We start from the raw sequence: 15835 nt of genomic DNA on the forward strand, positions 1-15835 counted from the left end.
AAGGGGATGGGAAGAGCCTTGGGGGAGGGGCTAACGAAAAGCGGAGGCCCTAACCGAGGAAACAACTAGTTGATTTATCCCTGCAGTGCAGCCAGGCCCCTAAGGCCTTCTGCTATCATGGCCTTGAGACCCGAGGACCCCTCTGCTGGGTTCCAGCATGGCAATGTGGTGGCTTTCATCAACGAGAAAATGTCCAGACACATAAAAGGCCCTGAGTTCTACCTGGAGAATATATCCCTGTCCTGGGCGGAGGTGGAAGACAAGCTCAGGGCTATCCTGGAGAACAGCGCAGTGACCAGCGAGGCCAAAGAGGCCTGCGCCTGGGGTAGCCTGGCCCTGGGCGTGCGCTGTGCCCGCAGGCAGGGCCAGTTACACGCTTGCAGGGTGCAGTGGCTACAAGACTTCACCAAACTGCACAAATCGGCCTTACAAGCCTTGGCCTCCAACATGAAGGAGCTTACCGCGAAGCACGAAATGGAGTGCAAAGAGGCAGCCTATCAGCTGCAGCTGACGCTGGCCAAACTGGCTGAGGTTCAGAAAGAGAAGGAACTGCTGAGGTGGAAGCTTCTCCAGGCTGTAAGATTACCCCACTTGGTACTACCCCATCTTCCCTCCCAGCCCCTCCACCCCCTGAATGGAATTTAACCCTGCCCACTTCTCTACAGGAGATGGTGTCTTCCTGGGAATGGCAGCAGGTTTCAGAGGAGCCAGGCCTGGCTACTACCAGTGTGTTTGGGGCAAAAGGAGCAGGTGAGGAGAAAACAAGGCAGAGGTTGCTGTAGCTACTACTACTGCTAACTGCTGCTGTAGAAGGAGGAAGACAGAAGGATGCAGAGGGGGTATAGAGGGTGGAGGCCTCCTGCAGCTTTGTGGAGCAGAAAACGTACACTTATGGCAGGCAGAGGCAGGGACATCTCAGATCAGTAGAAACAGCCATGCTTTATTTTTCTGGGACTCTCAAGCCTAGGGCCACAGTTTCACAAGCAACCCTTCCTGTCTAGCTCCCTGCCTCATTCACATACTCATTCTAATGCCCCTTATTCCCTTCCCAGAAGCACCCACACCATCCCCACCATGGGCAGCCTTCACAGCAGGAGCTCCACCTCAGGCTGCCTACTGGGGCCCCTCTATGGTGGGGGCCCAGGGAACAGATCCTCAAGAACCCCAAAGAGACCAGAGAGCCTTTGAGCCCCAACAGCTGAGAAGACCTCCAGCATCTCACAGGCCCGGGGATTGGAACTGCTTTTGGTGTAACCCTGTGAATTTTTCAGGGAGGGAAATTTGCTACCACTGTGGGAGGGGCACCTGGTTACAGAACCCTTAAATTCAGAAATGTGAAATATAACAGAAATATATCCCAAAGGGATATCAATATTTGGTGGGGGGAGGGGCTGTGTTGAGTGGGGGTAAGGGAATGAGTGGGAGAACAAGACTAGTGGAGTTGGAGGGAGGCAGGGCGGGAGGTGGGAGAGAAATGCTTTGATGATCCTCTTTGTGTTCCAGAGCAACGGTCACCGACCGGTGGTCTGCAGACCACTGGTGGTCCACGAGGTCCGAAAGGTTAGTGACCGCTGGTTTAAGGAAACCTTTGGAGCAGCGTCCACCAACTGTTGGTCCGCGGACCACTGGTGGTCCGTGAGGTCCAAAAGGTTGGCGACGGCTGTTCCAGAGCATAAGTATTCGACACCCCAGAAGTGCTGTTTATTTGTATGTATCTCTCCCCCACCCTAGTATCTGAGGGACCTGGTTACCCCTCCCTCCCTACCGAGGCTCTAGATCAGCCGTGGGCAAACTACGGCCCGCGGGCCGGATCTGGCCCATTTGAAATGAATAAAACTAAAAAAAAAAAAAAGACCGTACCCTTTTATGTAATGATGTTTACTTTGAATTTATATTAGTTCACACAAACACTCCATCCATGCTTTTGTTCCAGCCCTCCGGTCCAGTTTAAGAACCCATTGTGGCCCTTGAGTCAAAAAGTTTGCCCACCCCTGCTCTAGATTATTGCAGCAGGAGTAGACATTTGACCCATCCTGAGCCAAACAGATTGTCACACTAGAGAATCAGAAGAGAGACAGATTTCATAGTCAGGATGGTGTTGGGCAGTGAAGCAGTGGGTCAATTGGAGTTGAGGCCAAGGTCAGAGCCATGGACATGGGGGCCTCAGCCAAGGCCTGGCTCTGGTTAAGGGGAAAGCAGAGCCATGTGCTTTACAGAGGCCAAGTGTCTTAGAAGACACCAGTATGACATCCCAGAGAAAAGAGGCACAGAGAAGCAGAGAAAAGTTGATCCTGAGACCCTGGAGATAAAAGAGTGGAGGCCCAACCATTTTTCCACTTCCTGCCATTGTGCTCTGTAAAAATCCACTCTACCCAGATCCCTTTTTCTTTAAGCTAACTGGAGCTGCTTACTCTTCTGTGGAACCAGATTATTTCAAAGTCAGAAATTGGCACCAGAAGAGCAGTGACAAACCACAGACTGTCAAAGAAAATGTCAGAACTGGCCAGGGAGATACCTCAGTGATTGATGGGTAGTTGGGATTCCTGCTCCCAAGAGTATCCAGGGATGAACTGAACAAGAAGCTCATTCATGTTCTGAGTGAGTTATATCAGAAGAAATAATCAAAACAGGCCTGGGGTTTACACCCCCGCCCCGGGCTTACAACAGTAGAGATTTGCCACCCCTAAGAGAATCCCTCAGGGCTATCTACAGAAGACACCACACCAGCTACAGTCGAGAAGGACTGCTGTGACTATTCAGCCCATGACAAGAGAATCCTCCCCAGTTCCCAGTGAGCAGAACTGGGGACAATCAAATGTGAACGTGGAACAAAAGCCACTGCCAAGGTGAGTCAGCAACTGTAGTGTACAGAGGGTTTGCTGGTCTATACCACTGACCAAAGTATGGTGCCATCCTGAGGGATCCTGTCCCCCCAACCCACCACCAGAATAAATTTGGGAGGGGAATTTGGGTACAAATCCCTCAGTGAATTCAGAAATGTGGAATAGAACATATCCCAGTGGGAAATTAAATTCCAAAGAGAGGGGGTGACAGGAAAGAGGGAGGGGGGAGATGGTCTTCCTCTCTACCTTTCATGGCAATAAGCTTTGTTGAGAATGACTAAATGCATAGTTTAGCCCACAGGTGGAAGGATGGTGAGGAGTCACACCAGACTGAGACACCAGGAGGAGCCCAGGACATCACCTGGCCACCATGGACCTAGAGACTGAAGTTGTCATGGCCCTGCGACATCTCTGCAGCAGCTGCATGTGACTGGGCTATTTCCTTTTGGGGCAAGTGTGGATAACCATCAGAATTGGGGACAAGATACCTAGCTTGTACTTATCAGAAATAACCTTGGGCTTGTTTATATCCTTCTAGGGCAGGGCTTCCCAAACTCAGCACTCTTGACATTTGGAGTTGGATAATTCTATGTTGCAAATGGCTGGTACACTGTAGGATGTTTGACAGAATCCCTGGTTTCTACCCTGATGCCAGTAGCACATCCCCCAAGTTATGACAACCAGAAATGTTTCGAGATAATTGCCACATGTCCACTGGTGGGTAAAATTGTTCCTCACGAGCAACCATGGAGGCAATGAAATACTTAAAAGTATTCAGAATAGGGTGAAGAGAAGTGCCAGGGGAGCAAGTCAGCGGTGCCCAGGGCTGCAGGGGGCCTGTAAGACAGGAGGTAAAAAGTGTTCATTGGGTCTGGCATTCACTTTTGATCTTTGAGCAAATCTGGGTGGGGGAGAAGCAGAAGCCAAACTGACAGCACTGAGGAGAGAGGGAGCAGGAAGTAAGGAAGTACAGTCAGTGAAGGGGGCTCTTCAAGGACTCCTGGCTGTGAAGGGAAGGAGTGATGTGAGATACATAGCTGAGAGAGGGTTCTTTTGACTATGGGAGAAACTGGAGCCATGGGGAAGGAGACAGCTGAAGAAAGCTTGAAAACACAAGAAATATATAAAAGATTGGGACAGATCCTGCCCTACTGTATTGGAGGACTATCTATTCTACTGTTCAAAAATATATGAAAGGTCAATTTTGTTTTTTGTGAAACAAAACCCCCAAAAGTATTGTGTATATGTATGCTATGTATATTAATAGATGTTTTGTGTGCCTTATGTTACAGATTTATATTTGAATAAGCAAAAAAAAAAAAAAAGACGTAGCAAACAAGGTATTACCTAGGGAGACTGGGATCAGAGTCAGGGGATGGAAAGTAGGAGTGGATGGGTGCGGGGGTTATAGGGTGCATTGGGGTTGGTTACAGTAAGGCATTAGGGTGGAGGAATTGTATATCTTCAGGTACTTCTGTGCTGTGTAAAATGAAATAAATGTTCACAAAAATGCAGAAAAAGGAAATGAATTTATTGGCATGAGTAGGTTTAGAAAGGCCATCTCTTCTTTTGGGGCAGAAAGGAAGGAGAGCACACACTGATCTGTGTGGCGAGGTGGTGGGAAACCAAGGGGGCTCATGCCTGTGTGTTAGTGACATGGACAGATAACAAGACAAGGCACTTGAAAGTGAGTGAGGACAAAAGATCAGGGCAGAGGTGGAGGCTTCTGAGCAGTGGCACTTTGGGGAATAACAGCAGGGGAACGGTTCAGGGAGAGAAAAGGATTATCAAGTTGCATGGAGGTGGACAGGACACAACTGAAAGAAAACCAAGGGGGAAGACAGTGGGAGTCTCGAAGGAAAAGGAAGTAAGTCCAGGATCGCACCAGTCTCTTAGGAGTTACAGATTGCCACCCACTGACTACCGCAAAAACAGCACATGCAAACGGGAAAGAGGCAGGAGGGGCTGGCAGGGATCTGTACCTCATTCCCTACTCCTAGGCTCAGCACGTCTTTTCTTTTGCTGTACTTCTATGGAGAAATTGAGCACTAGTTATACTTTGTTTTCAGGTCCAATCAGCTAGGAGTTGAACTCCTAAGAGTTTGAAGGAAATTTCAACTTACTTCAGGTCTTTGGTTTTGCAGTATAGATTGCATAGTGTTTGGAAGAGCAAGTATAGCTGAGACACTGGCAAACTGTGCAGTTGGAAGGACCTAAAAGAGATGAGAAGGCAAAAAAAAATTTTTTAAAATAATGAAAACCAAAAATTTTAAAACGCTTATTTTTGCTTCTGTTACCATATTAGTACTAATCTACCTCTTGCAAAAATCTTAGGAGGTATGGATCCATTTTGCAGATAAGGGAATTAAGGCACAAAAACTTAAGTAACTTGCCCAAAGTCCCATAGGTAGGAACAGAACACAGGTCAGTACTCAGGTCTGTCTGACTCCAAAGCCAAAGCCATGTTATTATGTGCCAGGAACTGAGGTAACCACTTGACGTACACAAATTATCTGGTCCTTAACCCAGTGACAGGCACTACAATCACCATTTTGCAGATGCTCAGAGAGGTCAAGCTATCTTGGTTGTCAGTACTAGTAGAATTAATGGCAATAATTAAGAATTAGGAAAGTTCAGTAGTAAATTCTCAGTCAATATGCTTGAGAAAGCAGTATTTTGGATTAAATTTTGAAGAGATAAAGGCAATATGGTAGGGGGTAGAATTCCGTCTAAAGCTGATTTTCTGGAAACCCTGAGGGAACCAGAATTCTCTTTTTGTTTCCATCAGTGTTTAAAAAATTAAATGTGTTTATCTATTATTTCACTTTAGAATATAGATTTGGATTAAAGCTGTCATAAATTAGTCAAGATACTGTAGTCAAAGTCCTTCATAACTCCAAATTCATGTAACCTCTCCTACCCCTTCCCCTGTAAGTGCCAAATTCTTGCTGCACTTCCCCTCTCCATTTCCCTCAAACACACATACCCCATGCTAATTTCTACCACTATGCTACTGCCCCTGAGGAAATACAACTCTCAGAAAAAAAGACTCAGGTTAACTCTCCTCAAATAGATGCTTCTGCCCACTCATCTCCTTCTCAAGGCCACTGCCCCTCAGCTGACTCCACACTAAAGGAGAAGCACTGTCAATCTTAACTGGAATACTGAGAACAAACTTAAGACCAATAGCATTTTCTATATACCACAGATTTATGTTTTCTTGGATGCTTTAGTCAGTAAGTTAGTAGAAATGTATTGTGTAGTATAGAATCTGTATTATATAAATACTACAGGCCTGATGCATGAAATTCATGCAAGAGTAGGCCTTCCTTCCCCTGGCTGCCGGCACGGGTTCCCTCTGGCACCCTGGACCCAGGCTTCCCTCCAGCCACTGGGACCTAGGACCCGGGCTTCCCTCTGGCCACTGGCAGGCACCTGGTACCCGGGCTTCCCTCCTAGCCCAGGCTTTGTCTGGAAGCTACATCTGGTCTAATTAGCATATTATGCTTTTATTATTAGACTAGAGGCCCTGCGCACAAAATTCATGCGCAGGTATGGTCCCTAGGCCTGGCCTGCAATCAGGGCCATCTTCCCTGGGTGCCCGCAGCCAGACCTGCCCCCTGCCGCCACCCACCCCCAGTTCCCTCTTTGCCATCAGGTGATCGGAGCCTGCCAGCCGGGGAAAGATACCAAGAGGTGGTCAGTGCTCCTTATAGTGACTGGTTGAGCAGTCATTCTGGTCATTCTGCTGTTAGGGCCAATTTGCATATTATCCTTTTATTATATAGGATAGAGTCCCAGTGCACGGGTGGGGGCCAACCAGCCTGCCCGGATTGGGGTGTGGTTCCCTGCTGGGGGTTGGGGCCGGGTGGGGCAAGGGTCCGTGGCAGTTTTCAGGCTGGCCACGCCCCTGATTGGGGTGGGGGGTCTCCACGGGGGGTGAGGCCAGCCGGGGCGAGGAGCCATGGTTGTTCTGGTCTCTGGTCATTCCGCCGTTTCGGTTGCTGAGCATTTATTATATAGGATATATAAGCCTCTTTGAATTTCAGCTCTTGACCCTCTATGAAGGTGCCAAGTCTGGTGGAAAGAGCCCAGGCAACATACACAGGAGTATAACTCTATCCCTTACTAACTTGGAGCTCCCTGAGGCCTTAGTGATGAAGTGTATGTAGAGGAGAAAGATGACCAATTCAGTATTAAACTTATAACCTTTTCCAGTATAGTCATCAACACCAAAATAGCAGAGTCCTCAATGATAATCTTGATGACTTACATACTCATAATAAATACATCATAATATAGAGCACATTTACAGAGTGATATAAAGACTAACAGACACACACAGGTGTATACATAGTGGCTAGCCCAGTGCTTGGCACATAGTAAGTGCTCAAAACTGTTAGCTTTATCTGAGTATCTACCTAGGCCAGTGTTCAATATATGATAGTTATTCAATAAATCCTTATTATGTTGGTTGACATAAAATATGGAATGTAGAAATGATTCATTTTATTTATGGACAATGCTAGAAATGATCATGTGCCTGAATACATTAAAAACAACAACAAGGCCCATCATTTTTGAAGACCAAAGCACTGGAGAAAAGGCATTACTCATTTTTTAGATATCAAAGCTGGTAGTATGAATGCTAAAGCTCATTCTTCCTCAAATACAAGTAAATGCTGACACTTCAGAGACACTGACAGGCAGGAGACTGTGACTGATTTTTACACAGAATGACATAGCCAGAATGTCCATTTTTGTTTATTTTTTGTTAATCCACACCAGAGGATATTTTCCATTGATTTTTAGAGAGAGAGAGTGGAAGGAACGGGGAGAGACAGAGAGAGACACAGCAATTGATTGCTTCCCACACAGGTCCCGACGCAGGGCCAGGGATTGAGCCTGCAACCGAGGTGCATTCCCTTGACTGGAATTGAAGCCAGGACCCTTCAGTCCGCGGGCCTATGCTCTAACCATGGAGCCAAACTGGCTAGGGTTCCCTTGATGTACTTGGAAAAATAGAACAGATACACATCACTCAGGGTCTAAAACAGCCGTGGGCAAACTACGGCCCGCGGGCCGAATCCGGCCCGTTTGAAATGAATAAAACTAAAAAAAAAGACTGTACCCTTTTATGTAATGATGTTTACTTTGAATTTATATTAGTTCACACAAACACTCCATCCATGCTTTTGTTCCGGCCCTCCGGTCCAGTTTAAGAACCCATTGTGGCCCTCGAGTCAAAAAGTTTGCCCACCCCTGGTCTAAAATGACTTCATAAGAGTCATGTCACCATCTCCCTGTGACTGCAGGACACTGCAGATCATCTAGGAGATGATGGGAAGAGAAGACATAACATCAAGGGCTTCATTTTCTTGCAGACCATAAAAGAACCTCATTGTTGCATCAGCACCTGAAAAGTGACTCAAGAAATATTTTCTCAATACTCGAAGGAAGAAACATGGTGGCCAGTATGTTTGGAGTGAGGGAGAGAATGTGAGTAAGTAAGGGAGTGAGTGTGTTTGTGTGTGTGAGAGAAAGTATGATCGATGGATCGCCCGGGAGCCTTGGGGGCAGACGATTCGGGCTCTCCTGGCCAAAAAGTCTCTGCTACCGTCACAGCTACTCCCTAGGCACAGCTCCAGCTTGGAGAGCATGCCACCTTGAAAGGTTTATAAGGTTGTACGTAGGAAGAGGCTGCAGAGAGCAGCAGCAGCTAGGCACAAAGCCTTACCACCATCTGGACTCAGCCAGCCTGAAACCGTGCACCTGACGGGACCCAGCCTAGACATTGTGCCACTGCCATTGAGCCACTGACCCAGCAGGGCTCTTGTCCCTGCTGTGTACTCAACAACTGCCACCGCTACTGTGCTGCCACCACCACTCTAGAGCCCAGCTTCTCAGCTCCATCACCACAGCTCAGGGGCAGGAACTGTGCTGTAGGGTGGGAGGTGGATGTAGCCTCCCCTGACATGGACCTATTAGAACTGAGGACCTGTGGAGATTAAAGAGGCTGCAGATCTGTAGGTGAGACAGGAGGGCCTGGGACTGAGAGAGGAGGCCTCAAGGGCACTGGCTGTGGAGACTGTGGAGTGGGTGCAGCAGTGGAAGCCTGGGGCTGAAGTCCCTGGATAGAGTCGCACTAGCACCCTGCCATAGTGCAGCCTGGGGAGCTCCTCCTGACCAGTGGGAAGGGCCACGCAGTGGAGCTCAGGGCCAGCCTACATTGGAAGGATCTGAAAGACACACCCAACATTGAATTTGGGGGGCCTTCTATTTCTTGGAGGAACTTGTGTGTGTGAGCAGAAAGGGGACTGGACAGTAGGTTAGGAAGATCAGCCCTGCCCACCTGGAACACAGGGGAGGTCCCCTCTTTCCCACCGGCAAAACTAACCCTAATCCTAACCCTAACCCTAAACCTAACACTAACCCTGTAGCTACATGAGGCAAGGGGAAACACCCAGGGGCAGAAAATCTGTGCCCCTGCAGGTGACAGAGAGGAGGTGCCAGCAAACCAGACAGAGCTGAGGCATTATAAGGAGAGGAAGGGCCTAGCAACCCTCCTACAAGTCACTGGCACCACTCCCAACATGACTTTGATCAAGCCATCCCAGCCAAGACCAGGATATCACATAGAGCCCAGCTCCATGGGGGAAGGGAGTACAGCTTAGAACAGAGACAAAGTGTGACACTCAAGGCAGACCCAGCATCTGGGCTAAGGAGTCTGTGCCCACTGAACTACTATGGGCTCAGCTCAGACATCAATCAGGTTGCCCAGGGCCAGAAAGAGACAGTAACTCACATTGACCTGCACAAGAGAAGCTTTCAGAGAGCCCAGGATAGATACACCAAAGGACCAGATTCAGCAACATTAGAGCAAAATCCAGTGAGCTCCACAAATAGTGGACGCAAAGGTTTTTCAGTGTATGAGAGTGTGCAGTATTGTTTTTTTGGTCTATGTATGTATGAGTGGATTTTTTGTTTTTGTTTTTTTGTCATTTGTTTTTCCCCCTTTTTTTCTTCTCTTTTTTTCTTGAATATCTCTAATTTTCTCTCTCTGATTTTATTCTACATTTTTCTATTCTTATTGTTATTAATTTTCCTTATTTTATTTCCCCTTTTTTCCATTTTACTTTATCTTATATCCATTATTACTACATTGTAATTCATTATTATTTTTATACTTATTTTCTGTTTCCTTTTCTTTTTTCCTCCTATACTAGTTTTTTTAAATTCCTCCTTGTTCCCATATATCCATTTTTTATCTTCTTCTTTCTCCCTTTTTCTTTTTTTAAAAAATATATTTTATTGATTTTTTACAGAGAGGGATAGAGAGTTAGAAACATCAATCAGCTGCTTCCTGCGCACCTCTTACTGGGGATGTGTCTGCAACCAAGGTACATGCCCTTGACCGGAATCGAACCTGGGATCTTTCAGTCCACAGGTTGACGCTCTATCCACAGAGCCAAATCAGTTAGGGTTCTCCCTTTTTCTTTATAACCCTCTAAGTCTTTGGTAATGTGTCTCTTAGTAGTCTGTTTGTTTGTTTGTTTATTTATTTTGCTTTGCTTTCTCTTCTTTTTCCTTCTTAGTCTTTCCTGTTGCTGTTGTATTGAATACCTTGATTTTGATGGTATTTTTGGTTTGATCCTGTTGTGTCTTGTTCTGTTCTGTCAGCATCTGTATAACAGCTGGCACAATGACATTGGGGTTGAACCACACTGGCAGCAAGTTGGAGGAGAGATCCCTCCCACAAATGGGACATCAACAATAAAGTCTAAATTACAAAAGAAGAGCCCAAATAACACACACAAGGGGCATTCCTATAGCATTCAGATCAGGTGAACAAAGAAACTGCACCACTGGACCCCTCTGGACATTTTCTACATGAGGCGATCGAACAAAGACTGGGAGACAACAGTTCTAATTCATAGAAGCACATACAGAGAGGCAGCTAAAATGGGGAGACAAAGAAACAACCCCCAAATGAAGAAAAAGAAGGAATCTCCAGAAAAAGAACTAAATAAAATGGAGGCAAGCAACCTATCAGACATAGAGTTCAAAGCAATGGTTATAAAGGTGCTTAAGGAAATTAGTGCAAATTACAACACAATGAAAAATGAAATAGAGGCCATGAACAAGAACCAGACAAAAATGAATGATATGTTTGACATCAAGAAGTTATTAAAAGTAGACTGGACAAAGCAAAGGAGTGAATCAGCTATTTGGGAGATGAGGTAGAAATCAGTACACAATGAGAATAGCAAATAGAAAAAAATATTATAAAGCAGGAAGATAGCCCTAGCTGGTTTGGCTCAGTGGATAGAGCGTCGGCCTGAAGACCAAAGGGTCCCAGGTGCGATTCCGGTCAAGGGCACATGCCTGGGATTTCAGGCTTGATCCTCAGTAGGGGGCGTGCAGGAGGCAGCTAATCAATGATTCTCATCATCGATGTTTCTATCTCTCTCCCTCTCCCTTCCTCTCTGAAATCAATAAAAATGTATTTTTAAAACAGCAGGAAGATAGCTTAAGGAAGCTCTAGGACACCACAAAACTTAACAACATCTGCATTATAGGAATACCAGAAGGGGAAGGTGAGGAACAGAGAACGTGTAAAGAATAATGACAGAAAACTTCCCCAACCTGGAAAAGGAAAATGTCACACACGTTCAGGAGGAACAGGGAGTCCCAATCAGGAGGAACCCAAAGAGATCCATACCTAGACACATTATAATAAAAATGGCAAATGTTAAAAATAAAGAATCTTAAAGGCAGCAAGAGAGAGACAGAAAAATACCTACAAAGGAGTTCCCATTAGAATGTCAACTGACTTCTCAATAGAAACATATCAGGCCAGAAGGGAGTGGCATAAAGTAATCAAAGTAATGAAAAGCAAGGGCCTAAATCCAACACTATTGTATCCAGCAAGGATATAATTTCAAATCAATGGTGAGTCCAGGAGGTCATGATGATTTGATTCGTCAGGGCACATACCTGAGTTGTGGGCTCAATCCCCAGTTTGGGGTGTGCAGGAGGCAGCCGATCAATGATTATCTCTCATCATTGATGTTTCTATCTCTATCTCCCTCTCCCTTCCTCTTTGAAATCAACAAATATATATAAAATTGATGGTGAAATAAAAAGCTTTCCAAAAAAAAGGTTAAAGGAGTACATTAACACCAAACCAGCAATGCAAGAAATGTTAAAGGGACTGCTCTAAGAAGAAGAAAAGGAGAGAGGATCATAGCCATAAAGAAAATAAAAATGGCAATAAATATCAATAATAATGTAAATGGATTAAATGCTTGAATCAAAAGACATAGGGTGAATGAATTGATAAGAAAACATGACCCATATATATGCGATCTACAAGAGACCCACCTCTAAGCAAATGATATACACAGACTGAGAGTGAAGGGATGGAAAAATATATTCCATGCAAATGGAAAGAAAAAAAAGCTGGGGTAGCAATACACATTATCAGATAAAATAGATTTTAAAACAAAGGCCATAACAAGAGACAAAAAAGCCACTACATAACTCTAAAGGGAGATTCAACAAGAAAAATATAACCCTTATAAACATAAATGTACCAAATATAGGAGCACCCAAGTTCATAAAAAATTCTTGATGGATTTTAAGGGAGAGATTAACAGCTATACACTCATAGTAGGGGACTTCAACACCCTAATGACACCAATAAATAGATCTTCAAGACAAAAAACAAGAAAACAGAGGCCTTAAATGACACACTAAATTAGATGGATCTCATATTTACAGAACATTTCACAAAGCAACAGAATATACATTCTTCTCAAGCCCATATGGAATATTCTCAATGATAGATCACATGTTAGGACACAAAAGAAGCCTATACAAATTCAAGAAGATTGATATAATACCAAGCATCTTCTCGGATCACAATGGCATGAAGTTAGAAATCAACTACAATAAGAAAAAACTCAAAAACACTCAAATATATGTAGGCTAAATAGCCTGTTATTAAACAATGAATGGGTTACCAATGAGATCAAGCAAGAAATTAAAAATTTCCTGGAAACAAACAAAAATGAATACACAACCATGTAAAACTTACGGGACACGGCGAAAGCAGTCCTGAGAGGGAAGTTCATAGCATTACAGCCCTACCTCAAGAAACAAGAAAAACCACTAATAAACTATCTAACCCTACAACTAAATGAATTAGAAAGAGAATAATAAGAAAAACCCAGAGGAAGTAGAAGAAAGAAAATTATAAAGATCAGAGCAGAAAGAAATGACAGAGAAAATTTAAAAAAAAAAAAAACAGTACAAAAGCTCAATCAATCCAAGAGCTGGTTCTTTGTACAGATAAACAAGATTGATGAACTCCTAGCTAGACTCATCAGGAAATAAAGAGAGAGGACCCAAATAAATAAAATCAGAAATGAAAGTGGCGATATAACAGACACCATAGAAATACAAAGGATCATAAGTAGATACTATGAACAACTATATGCCAACAAACTGGACAACCTGGGCAAAATGGACAAATTCCTAGAAACATACAATCTTCAAACACTCAATCAGGAAGAATCAGAAAACCTGAGTGGGCCAATAACAACTGATAAAATTGAAGCAGTAATTTTAAAACTCCCAGCACACAAAAGTCCTGAACCACATGGGTTTACAGGATAATTTTATCAGACATTCAAAGAACTAACACCTATCCTCCTCAAACTATTCCAAACAATTCAAGAGGAAGGAACACTTCCAAGCTCTTTTTATGAAGCCAGCATTATCTTAATTTCAAAATTTTAAAGTGTAGATAGACACTACAAAGAAAGAAAATTACAGGACAATATCCCTGATGAACACAGAGGTTAAAATCCTCAACAAAATACTAGCAAACTGGATCTAGAAATATATTAAAAAGATTATATACCATGATCAAGTGGAATTTATTCTAGGAATGCAAGGCTGGTACAATATTTACAAATCAATAAATATGATACATCACATAAATAAATTGAAAGATTTTTTAAAATCACATGATCATATCAATAGATGCAGAAAAAGCATTTGACAAAATCCAGTATGCTTTTTTGATAAAAAAATCTTAGGAAAGTGGGAATAGAGGGATCATACCTCAACATAATAAAGGACAAATATGACATCCTACAGCCAACATCAGTCAATGGTGAACAACTAAAAGCATTTCCCTTAAGAACAGGAACAAGACAACAATGTCCAGTTTCACCATTCTTATTCAACACTAGAGGCTCAGTGCACAAAATTCATGCACTGGTAGGGTCCCTAGCAGCTTCCAGCTGCCGGGCTGGGTACTCCATCCCTTCCCCCAGCCACCTGCCACCACCGCCACCACCACCAGCTGGGGCCTCCTTGCCTTTCCCCAGCCACCTGTTGCAGCTGCCACTGGCTGGGCCCTCCTGCCACCACCAGGGCCTCCCTCCCTTTCCCTGGTTGCCTACTGAAGCCACTAGCCAGGGCCCTGGTCGAACTCCCGGACGAATTCCCAGTCGAGGGGACAATTTCATACTACGCTTTTATTATATAGGATAGTACTGGAAGTCCTAGCCACAGCAATCAGACAAGAAGAGTTAAAAGGCACCCAAATTGGAAATGAGGAAGTAAAACTCATTATTCACAGATGACATGATATTGTATATAAAAACTCCACCAGGAAACTACTAGACTTAAATGAATTTGGCAAAGTATTAGTGTACCAAGTCAACATCCAGAAGTCAATGGTATTTCTTTACACTAATAGTGAACTCTTTGAAAGAGAATCTAAAAAACAAACAATTCCATTTACCATTACAACAACAAAAAATTAAGATACCTATGAATAAACTTAACCAAGGAAGTAAAAGACTGTACTTGGAAAACTATATAACATTGAAAAAAGAAATAGAGGAAGAGACAAAAAAAATGGAAACATACATCATGTTCATGGACTGGAAGAATTAACATCATTAAGATGTCTATACTACCCAAAGCAATCTGTAGATTCAATACAATCCCTATTAAAATACCAACAGCATACTTCACAGAACTAGAACAAATACTACACAAATTTATATGGGACCAAAAAGAGACCCTAAATAGCTGCAGCAATCTTGATAAGAATAAAGTTGGAGGGATCACATTACCAGATATCAAACTACTACAAAGCCATTATAATCAAAACAGCCTGTTATTGGCACAAGAACAGGCATATAGACCAATGGATCAGAAATTGACCCACACCATTATGGTCAATTAATATTTGACAAAGGAGACAAGAACATACAGTGGAGTAAAGACAGCCTCTTTAACAAATGGTGTTGGGAAAACTGGACAGACACATACAAAAAGAAGAAACTAGCCCAGCCGTGGGCAAACTACTGCCTGCGGGGCGGATTCGGCCCGTTTGAAATGAATAAAACTAAAAAAAAAAAAAAAAAGACCGTACCCTTTTATGTAATGATGTTTACTTTGAATTTATATTAGTTCACACAAACACTCCATCCATGCTTTTGTTCCAGCCCTCCGGTCCAGTTTAAGAACCCATTGTGGCCCTCGAGTCAAAAAGTTTGCCCACCCCTGAACTAGACCACCAATTTACATCATAAAGGAGAATAAACACAAAATGGATAAAAGACTTAAATATAAGGCATGAAACCATAAAAATCTTAGAAGAAAGCATAGGCAGTAAAATCTCAGACATCTCACATAGTAGAATTTTTGCTGCTACATCTCCTAGGGCAAAGGAAATAAAGGATAAAATAAATAAATGGGACTACATCAAAATAAAAAGCTTCTGCACAGCAAAAGAAACCATCAACAAAACAACAAGAAAGCCCACTGCATGGGAGAACATATTTGCCAATGTTATCACCGATAAGGGTTTAATCTCCAACATTTATAGGGAACTCATACAACTTAACAAAAGGAAGATAAACAATCCAATCAAAAAATGGTCTTTATTATCCATAAATGAGTGAGAT

General features: G+C 43.6%; 1 protein-coding gene and 2 long non-coding RNA genes across 3 annotated transcripts in view; 2 read left to right on the top strand and 1 right to left on the bottom strand.

Moving 5' to 3' along the window:
- Window positions 1–1333, top strand: part of TEX13B (testis expressed 13B) — a 1495-nt gene extending 162 nt beyond the window's left edge. Inside the window, exons 2-4 of the mRNA XM_014538831.1 lie at window positions 87–576; window positions 666–750; window positions 1053–1333. Coding sequence (XP_014394317.1) covers window positions 118–576; window positions 666–750; window positions 1053–1324 — 816 coding nt within the window. The 5' untranslated portion in view covers window positions 87–117 and the 3' untranslated portion in view covers window positions 1325–1333. The remainder of the gene's footprint in view (window positions 1–86; window positions 577–665; window positions 751–1052) is intronic.
- LOC106725926 overlaps window positions 1–15835 on the bottom strand; it is a 58040-nt gene that overhangs the window by 14750 nt on the left and 27455 nt on the right. Inside the window, exon 4 of the long non-coding RNA XR_001361934.1 lies at window positions 4967–5056. This is a non-coding gene — a long non-coding RNA (uncharacterized LOC106725926). The remainder of the gene's footprint in view (window positions 1–4966; window positions 5057–15835) is intronic.
- LOC106725927 lies at window positions 1943–4354 on the top strand. The gene is made up of 2 exons (XR_001361935.1): window positions 1943–2846; window positions 3138–4354. It is a non-coding gene; the product is annotated as an uncharacterized LOC106725927 (long non-coding RNA).

This window comes from Myotis brandtii, unplaced genomic scaffold (assembly GCF_000412655.1).
Source record: "Myotis brandtii unplaced genomic scaffold, ASM41265v1 scaffold199, whole genome shotgun sequence".
Lineage (NCBI taxonomy): Eukaryota > Metazoa > Chordata > Mammalia > Chiroptera > Vespertilionidae > Myotis > Myotis brandtii.